Source organism: Mesocricetus auratus, unplaced genomic scaffold (assembly GCF_017639785.1).
Source record: "Mesocricetus auratus isolate SY011 unplaced genomic scaffold, BCM_Maur_2.0 Super-Scaffold_100003, whole genome shotgun sequence".
Classification (NCBI taxonomy): Eukaryota; Metazoa; Chordata; class Mammalia; order Rodentia; family Cricetidae; genus Mesocricetus; species Mesocricetus auratus.
Genome location: NW_024429188.1, coordinates 108,201,243 through 108,210,515, shown reverse-complemented (window position 1 = coordinate 108,210,515; position 9,273 = coordinate 108,201,243). Strand labels below are relative to the sequence as shown.

At 46.5% G+C, this 9,273-nt stretch overlaps 1 protein-coding gene across 1 annotated transcript; it reads left to right on the top strand.

Annotated features, from left to right (window-relative positions):
• Positions 1-2,277: 2,277 nt before the first annotated feature.
• LOC121139884 (troponin T, skeletal muscle-like) lies at positions 2,278-9,066 on the top strand. The gene is made up of 3 exons (XM_040743914.1): positions 2,278-2,312; positions 5,199-5,267; positions 8,573-9,066. The coding sequence occupies exon 3, from the start codon at positions 8,591-8,593 to the stop codon at positions 8,876-8,878; it is 288 nt and encodes a 95-aa protein (XP_040599848.1). The 5' UTR covers positions 2,278-2,312; positions 5,199-5,267; positions 8,573-8,590; the 3' UTR covers positions 8,879-9,066.
• The last annotated feature ends 207 nt before the right edge of the window (positions 9,067-9,273 follow it).

Below are 9,273 nucleotides of genomic sequence, written 5' to 3'. Positions count from 1 at the left end.
CCAGGTGATTCAGAGGGTTGTGGCTTCACCTAAGCAGAAGGCGCATGGCCCTAGACCTGAACAATCATCTAGGTAAGCATGCTCAAGTCCTTCTCACAACCAAGAGGCGGGGCTAGAGCCTGACCTCCGCCATTTTTCTGACCGGGAACCTCTGGCAGTGTTTACAGCTTGCTGTTTTTCTTCAGCTCCATCTCCTTCTTTAGGCAAGTGTGTGGGTGTGGGTGTGGGTGTGGGGTGTGGGGACTGGATCCTAGTTTGGGTGGCAGGGCTTGTGACTTTGAACTGACAAGGGGTGTGGAACAGTGGAGGAAGAGAGATTTTTCTTGCACCACAGGAATAGAGGAGAGGCATCCCACTGGCCCGGGGAGGGGGCATGGAGCTGGCATTGAGTGGCTCCAGCGATATTTGCCACTGCAGAAGTGGTTAGGTTCCACAGGGCAAATGTGAGGGTCTGGATGCTTCCTGTGCGTGGAGTTGGACGTCAGTTAGCAAGTGAGAAATTCCGGATGTTCCGCATTGTGGAGTACTGAGGTGGAACTGTGCCTGATGGAAAATTCAGCCCCTGAAAACAGGGGGCACAAGCGTTCAGGGCTGCCCAGGAGGATAAGCCAGGGCGTGGCCCGTGACTGGTGCAGCCCGTCCTGCTTTCCTAGGCCATTGTGTCGTTATAATGAAGTGAGGTAGTGAGGAGTCTTGTGACAGGGCGCTTGGTCAGTCACCAAGTGACTTCTGGCTTATTCAGTACTGACTGGAGGTCTGCAGGAACGGTGTTGGTGCCTCCTGTTGGATCTGGGTGAGGAGACAGAGCCTTCCATGTAGCCCCACAGCTAGGGGGCGCAAGAGTGTGAGATGCCCAGACTTATCCTGGGTGTGTAGGGTGGTGGGGCGGGGCAGAGGTGACTGGAGCAGTCTCCTAGTGGTTTCCCTGCGACATTTTTTGAGTCCTAGGACAGTGAATCCTTCTGTGAGTGAGTTGGCTGTTGGGAAGCCACAAAGCTTCATGAATTTCTGGACTTCTTCGCTTCTGCAATACTGAGCAGAGGACAAATAGGAAGTGGGAAGGGTATTTTCCTCCATAGAAACTGCAGGGAGCATTAGAGTCAGAGCTGCCCAGGCAGTTATCTCAGTGAAGGGGTAGCGACTGCAAGACTTGTGTGGCTGTCTAGGGTCATTGTGGCAGTAAAAATATGCTGAGACTTTCTATGAGTGTGGTAGATGGCAGTCAGCTAGTGACAAGTTCTGGAACTCCTGCCCTTTCAGTACTACTGGAGGAGAGGGAAGAGGCACAAGGGAATAGTGGGGGATGAGGAGGAGCCTTTCAGTCCTCCCTTGTAGCCTAGAGCTAGAGTCCCTGCTGCACAGGTTCAGGGCATGGCCCGTGCCTGGTGCAGCCCGTCCTGCTTTCTCAGGCCATTGTGCTGTTATAATGAAGTGAGGTAGTGTGGAATCTTGTGACGGGGCGCTTGGTCAGTCACCGAGTGACTTCTGGCTTATTCAGTACTGACTGGAGGTCTGCAGAAACGGTGTTGGTGCCTCCTGTTGGATCTGGGTGAGGAGACAGAGCCTTCCATGTAGCCCCACAGCTAGGGGGCGCAAGAGTGTGAGATGCCCAGACTTACCCAGGGTGTGTAGGGTGGTGGGGGCGGGGCAGACGTGACTGGACCAGTCTCCTAGTGGCCTCCCTTTGCCATTTTTTGAGTCCTAGGACAGTGAATCCTTCTGTGAGTGAGTTGGCTGTTGGGAGGCCACAAAGCTTCATGAATTTCTGGATGTCTTTGCGTCTGCAATACTGAGCAGAGGACAAATAGGAAGTGGGAGGGGAATTTTCCTCCATAGAAACGGCAGGGAGCATTAGAGTCAGAGCTGCCCAGGCAGTTATCTCAGTGAAGGGGTAGCGACTTCGAGACTTGTGTGGCTGTCTAGGGTCATTGTGGCAGTAAGAATATGCTGAAGCTTTCTGTGAGTGGGGTAGGAGGGCAAGCAGCTAGTGACAAGTTCTGGAACTCCTGACCTTTCAGTACGATACTACTGGGGGAGAGGGAAGAGGCACAAGGGAATAGTGGGGGATGAGGAGGAGCCTTTCAGTCCTCCATTGTAGCCTAGAGCTAGAGTCCCTGCTGTACAGGTTCAGGGCGTGGTCCGTGACTGGTGCAGCCCATCCTGCTTTCTCAGGCCATTGTGCTGTTATAATGAAGTGAGGTAGTGTGGAATCTTGTGACGGGGCGCTTGCTCAGTCACCAAGTGACTTCTGGCTTATTCAGTACTGACTGGAGGTCTGCAGGAACGGTGTTGGTGCCTGCTGTTGGATCTGGGTGAGGAGACAGAGCCTTCCATGTAGCCCCACAGCTAGGGGGCACAAGAGTGTGAGATGCCCAGACTTACCCTGGGTGTGTAGGTTGGCGGGGGCGTGGCAGAGGTGACTGGAGCAGTCTCCTCGTGGCCTCCCTTTGCCATTTTTTGAGTCTTAGGGCAGTGAATCCTTCTGTGAGTGAGTTGGCTGTTGGGAGGCCACAAAGGTTCATGAATTTCTGGATGTCTTCGTTTCTGCAATACTGAGCAGAGGAGAAATAGGAAGTGGGAGGGGAATTTTCCTCCATAGAAACGGCAGGGAGCATTAGAGTCAGAGCTGCCCAGGCAGTTATCTCATTGAAGGGGTAGCGACTGCAAGACTTGTGTGGCTGTCTAGGGTCATTGTGGCAGTAAGAATATGCTGAAGCTTTCTGTGAGTGGGGTAGGAGGGCAGTCAGGTAGTGACAAGTTCTGGAACTCCTGCCCTTTCAGTACTACTGGGGGACAGGGAAGAGGCACAAGGGAATAGTGGGGGATGAGGAGGAGCCTTTCAGTCCTCCCTTGTAACCTAGAGCTAGAGTCCCTGCTGTACAGGTTCAGGGCGTGGCCCGTGCCTGGTGCAGCCCGTCCTGCTTTCTCAGGCCATTGTGTCGTTATAATGAAGTGAGGTAGTGAGGAATCTTGTGACAGGGCGCTTGCTCAGTCACCGAGTAACTTCTGGCTTATTCAGTACTGACTGGAGGTCTGCAGGAACGGTGTTGGTGCCTCCTGTTGGATCTGGGTGAGGAGACAGAGCCTTCCATGTAGCCCCACAGCTAGGGGGCGTCAGAGCGTGCGATGCCCAGACTTACTCTGGGTGTGTAGGGTGGTGGGGCGGGGCAGAGGTGACTGGACCAGTCTCCTAGTGGTTTCCCTGCGACATTTTTTGAGTCCTAGGACAGTGAATCCTTCTGTGAGTGAGTTGGCTGTTTGGTGGCCACAAAGGTTCATGAATTTCTGGACTTCTTCGTTTCTGCAATACTGAGCAGAGGACAAATAGGAAGTGGGAGGGGAATTTTCCTCCATAGAAACTGCAGGGAGCATTAGAGTCAGAGCTGCCCAGGCAGTTATCTCAGTGAAGGGGTAGCGACTGCAAGACTTGTGTGGCTGTCTAGGGTCATTGTGACAGTAAAAATATGCTGAGACTTTCTATGAGTGTGGTAGATGGCAGTCAGCTAGTGACCAGTTCTGGAACTCCTGCACTTTCAGTACTACTGGGGGAGAGGGAAGAGGCACAAGGGAATAGTGGGGGATGAGGAGGAGCCTTTCAGTCCTCCCTTGTAGCCTAGAGCTAGAGTCCCTGCTGTACAGGTTCAGGGCATGGCCCGGGACTGGTGCAACCTGTCCTCGTTTCCCAGTGCCATTGTGTGGCTATAATGAAGTCAGGTAGTGAGTGTTGTTAAAATGTCTAGGTTCCCAGGCAGGGAACCGATGTTGTTAAGATGTTTAAGTTTATCCAGTATGGAGACACAAACTGTGACTCAACGGTCCCAAGTGGAGTTTATTGGTGGACAGTGAGGGAAAGGGGTGTGAGAGGTAACCAACCTGTGCAGAGCAGAGAGAGAGATAAGATATGAGAGAGAGAGAGATGAGAGAAAGAGAGGAGATGAGATGTTGAGTAAGATGAGAGTAAAAGTGTAAGAGAGCATAAGCAGGCAGGGGTCAGTCCTTTAAAGGGGCCTTTTGCACCTGCATGGTTCTCAAACCACTCTGGGCTGGCCAGAGTGCTGCCTGAGTGCATCTTGCCAGGTAACAGGGCAGGCCAGCGTAATGTCTGAACATTTCATTCCCACCTTTATTTATGATTAAAAAGAGATGGGGGTGTTAGACATGGCAGTTCTGGATCAAGGACATTGAGTTCTTAAGACTGCTTACTGCTGACCTGGGGGTGTCGATCATCTTTGGGGGAAGCTGAGAGACTTGGGGTGTTGCCATGCTGGTTTCTTTGTTCTATTGTAGTCCAGGCTGTGCAAACCTAGACATTTTAACAACAGTGAGGAGTCTTGTGACAGGGTCAGGTCAGTCACCAAGTGACTTCTGGCATATGCAGCACTGACTGGAGGTCAGTAGGTATGGTATTGGTGCCTCCTGTTGTATCTGGGTGAGGAGACAGAGCCTTACATGTAGCCCCACAGCTGTGTGTGTGTGTGAGTGTGTGTGTGTGTGTGTGTGTGTGTGTGAGTGTGTGTGTGTGTGTGAGTGTGTGTGTGTGTGTGTTTCCAGGGTGTGTGTGTGTAACTCTGTTTTCTTGTATCGCCTGCCCCGTGTCATTTTGGGAGTCTGAGAATGGTGAATCATTTTGTGACTGGGTTTGGAAGGCCAGCCAGCAGGAAAGAATTTCTTGATTTTATCATGTAGAATACTGATTACAGAAGAGGGAAGAGTGAGGGGAATCCTGACTAAGCAGAATTAGTCTTCCAATCTGCAATAGAAATGGGGCACTAGAGTCTGGGCTTCCCAGGCAGCTACCCAAGTCACAGGTCCAATTTTGTGATAACCTGTAGTGGGTGTTTTTCTCAAATTTAGAGACAATCTTATTTTACATATAAAAGGTCCCATCCCCTCAGGCTCCCAGCTCCTATCTTCCCATGCTTCCCAGGGACCCCTCCAACCCACCCCCTACTCACTCGCCAAGGAGAGTGAGGCTCTCCACCTGGGTCATCACAGTCAGTCACATCATTTGATGAGGTTTTCTTAGGTTCAGGTGGAGGATAACTGAGGGAAATCTCACAGTCTTAGGATATTAATGGAAGTGGGTTGTGTAGGAGGAGAGTCATGGATGTTGAGATTCTGGGAAGAGAAAGAAATGATGCTAAGTGATAACTGTGAACTTCCTCTCCACTGAGATCTACTCTAATCTCTTCCGGCAGTCACTTGTAGCAAGCCCACCAAGCAAGCCCTGTGCAGTTCCTTGGATTCCATCCTGTGGTGTGAAGGAAGTAAGGATATTTATTTTTTTATTTGTTTCCTTTGAGAGGGGATTCTGACCAACCTTGATCATATACCTTCTCAAAGAGTCATTCTCTGGAGTTTGCAGGTAATTTGCCATTTCCACATCTGAGTTACTCAGGGAGGTGAAACTTTATTCTCATTTAAAACATAAATATATTTACATCAATTTTCCTTACTTTTTCTCCCTCTAATGTCAAATGTGCAAACCCACAGTTCTGTCTCAAATTCATGGTCCCTGAGCTCCATTTCTTTACTTATTGTATCATATATATTCCTAAATATATAATACAGTCTTCTTAGTCCATCTTGTATACTAATGATTTAATAACTAATCACTTTGGTAATGAACAAACACACACACACACACATTTTGTTTCAATTTCCTACCTTTTACTGCTAGAGTTATGGGGATGGAGAGATGAGTCAGTGGTCAAAGATATTTGTTCCTATTGCAAAAAGACCCAGGCTTAATTCACACCAAACATAAGACAGCACACAACTGTCTTAGGGGATTGTGTCTTCTGACCCCCATGGTTCTCCCATCTCGTATGTAGTAAACAAACATACATGCAGGCAAAACATTCATGCACATAAAATAAATGAAATTTTTAAAAACACAAGTCAATAAAATAAGTAGAGTTAGAGTAGCAATGAACACCACTGAGCAAGTATCTAAGGAGTACAATGTCAATCTTTTGGGCATATGTCAAAGCGTGGCATGTTTGGATCACATGTTAGGTTTTTGTTTGTTTGTTTGTTTTATGTTTTTGAGAATTCTCCACACCTAGTTTAGAAGTGACTATACTAGTTTGCAGTCCCACCAACAGTGATTGAAGGTTCCCTTTCCTCAACAACTTCTCTAAAGGCAATTGCTGTCAATTGATTTGTTTTATCTTAGCCATTCTGACTGGATTCAGATAAAATATTAGTATCAACAACTGCCTTTAGTGGAATAAAGTCATAGAGAGAGTAGACCCCAGATCTATTCAGTCCCTTCTGACAATCATGAAGAGAGGCTGTTGTTCTGAGAGTCAGCCAACTGAAAAGGAGCAATGGCAGGTCAGTGTGGCTCTCCCTGTGGTTAAATAAAGGACTCCTGGAGAGGTGAACTGAGGACATTCACTCCAACTTTACTCCTTTCATTAGAAAAATAGGATCATACAGATTGTGGCTGCATCATGTTTTTATCCCAATGAAGACAAAGTCTAGGATGGAAAGATGGAATGAGAAGCCATTACTTCAGTAAGTTATCCCAGAATCTAACAGGCTGGTATATTTCAAGATGCTGAGGACTCAGATAATCATACCAGACTATGAGAAGACATAGCAATCCTAAAGATGAATGTACTGTGATAGGTCTAATTTTTTGCACAGTATACATGACTTTGGTAAGGGAATCACTATATTTGATACATTGTACTATTTTCTGAAGTATCCTGAGAGGTAGAAGAACACATTTATTACCACATGTGACATGAGCAGAGGAAGAATTTCTAGGATCTGTCAAGATCTACAGTAACGTTAAGTCAGTTAAGTCACCAAGAAAAGACTCCTCCACAGTAAGGTCAAGTCACCAAGAAAAGACTCCAACCCATACAAGATGAGTCTCACACAAAGTACACCTGTCCCTCATGTCAGTTCTTAGATGATATGAACAAAAATTTTCAGATGTAATGCTTTCATATCTGCTCCAGAAATGAGGTCTTATATTCAAGTGACAATGAAAGGTGGGGGAAAAGCCAAGTATAAAAATAAATATCATGATAGATATTTAAGGGCAGTCCTCCAGCTCACAGGAAACATCCCTTTCTAAGGAGTCAGTGTTATTTTTCCTTAGAGACTCTTGAAATTGTGACAACAATTCAATAGAGAAGATACCTGCATGTAAAGGACCTAGGTGAATACTAAAATAACTCAAGTAATGGACCTAAAGACTCCAGAACTCTTCTGTTCTCAGCCATTGAAGGACCTAGTAAAATGAGACAAGTTGTGGTATACTATCACTTTCTTTAACAGTGAAGATATCACTTAGAAAGGCGAGATTGTGTCTTATTAGACATCATATCAACATTCTATGGTTCAGAGTAAAGATGAACAGTGTGAGGGAAAACTCAGGGAAAGCACACTGTAGACCAGACAGGATCTACCCTCTGCTGTCTGCCTTGGAAAGGACAGGCAGTACTGGTCAGACATTCCAACTCCTCATTGTTATGTGTGTTCTGAGGGTAGTGAATATTTGATACTGAGGTGGGGACAGTATCTCTAGCAGCAGAGAGAGGAGTCCCAGGTTCTAACAGGATCTAAGAAAAACCCTGGGCAGAGGGCATAATTCCCCTTTCTGGAAATGAAGGTGTCTCCTTCTCTACCTTGCCTTGCTGTCAGCTCTTAAAGACCATGGGAGTCACAGTGAGGTATTCACCCTCACTTCCTTTTTAATGTCACAAAACAAGTGAAGTCTTATTATGAGGAGACATGTCCAAATGCAGCAGAAGGGGAAGTGTTAGGTCTGACGACACCATAAGGAATAAATCCACCTCTCACTTAGAAAAGTCAGATTCTCGACAATATGTAGCCAGTCCTGACTGTTTCCCAGATAGACCCTGACGGGTTTGTTTAGAGATGGTATTCCACGCACTCTACCTTTTTATTTCACTACCTCACAAGTACGAATTTTTATTTTCTAATGCATGCCTTGGTCAAATACAGTCCTTATTCTGTTTTCTTCCCCTTTCCCCATTCACCACCTTTTCTTCTCATCCACATGTGGTCTTTTTCAACGGAGTATGCTTAGTGCTGCTTGCATGTGCCTAGGTTTGGGATCATCTGCTGGTGTTGGGAATATTTCAGGAACAGCAATCCTGAATAAAACAGACCCTCCTTGCCCTCACAGCCATCAATCTCCCATAGCTCCTCAGACAGAGAACTCTAGAACCCCCTCCTCCATACGTGGTAGCATTTGTACTGGCTTGATTTATGTGCACAATTTTCACACGAAGTCCCAGGCACTTTGATTTCTATTGTAAACCTGCTTCGTTTTGTCTGGAAAAGACTGTTTCACTGCAGGTATGCTCTACCTCAAACTCTTAGTAACATTCCATACCATAGAGTTGGGAAAAGCTTTAGGTCTCCCTATAAATATGAGTACTGCTTTGTATCTAATTTACCCCAGAGAAATTCTGCAAGGTGGCTTTCGTCCGAATATTCAGATGTAAACTTTTCAGCTCAGGCCATTTACTCCACTTCTCCATTCCCTAGGCATTTAGGATCGCTTCACCCATATTTCTTCCTACAGCCTCCAGTAAGGGTCATCATGCTTGACTACGGAAGTTGTCCATGTCTCGACATTGAAGACATTCTGGAGCCCCATACATCATGGGACACCCTGATTTTACTGATTCCGGTGGATGACATGGAAGAGGGTGTGCATGGAATTCTAGAAATATATGAAGAAACGGAAGGTGAAAATGGAGAGGAGGAGTTGGTGCTCGTGGAAACTGTGGAGGAAAGGGAGGAAGAAAGGGAGGAAGAAAGGGAGGAAGAAAGGGAGGAGGAAAGGGAGGAGGAAGAAGATATCAATGTCACTGAGAATGAGGAATAAAACTGAGAAATAAAAGAGAGAGAGGGAAAGGAGAAGAAAAAGAAGAAAGGGAAGAGTATCAAAGGGAGGAAGACATGCCTTCCATTTATATTACTTCCTCTTTCTCCTCGTCCTCCTTTCTTGTCCTTGTCCTCCTCCTCCCTCTCTCAACTGAAACAGAACATGCTGACTGTGTGTTTCATTCACTGATTTCTTGGGGTAGATAAACATTAATCCCTGAAATAGGAGGTTTATTAGTTTTAGAGTCTGGGAGGTAAGTTGGTCATGCCTTCGTTTTCCTTTATATTTCTCCAAAAATGTAGGAAAACTATACTATCTTTTAGGATTCCTTTAATTCGTACAGTGCATTATCTGACATCAAATGCTGTGTACCTTTATTTGTTAAGCTCATGCAA

Coding starts and splice junctions, on each gene's coding strand:
- LOC121139884 (XM_040743914.1), top strand. CDS start 8,591: ATGCTTGACTACGGAAGTTGTCCATGTCTCGACATTGAAGACATTCTG.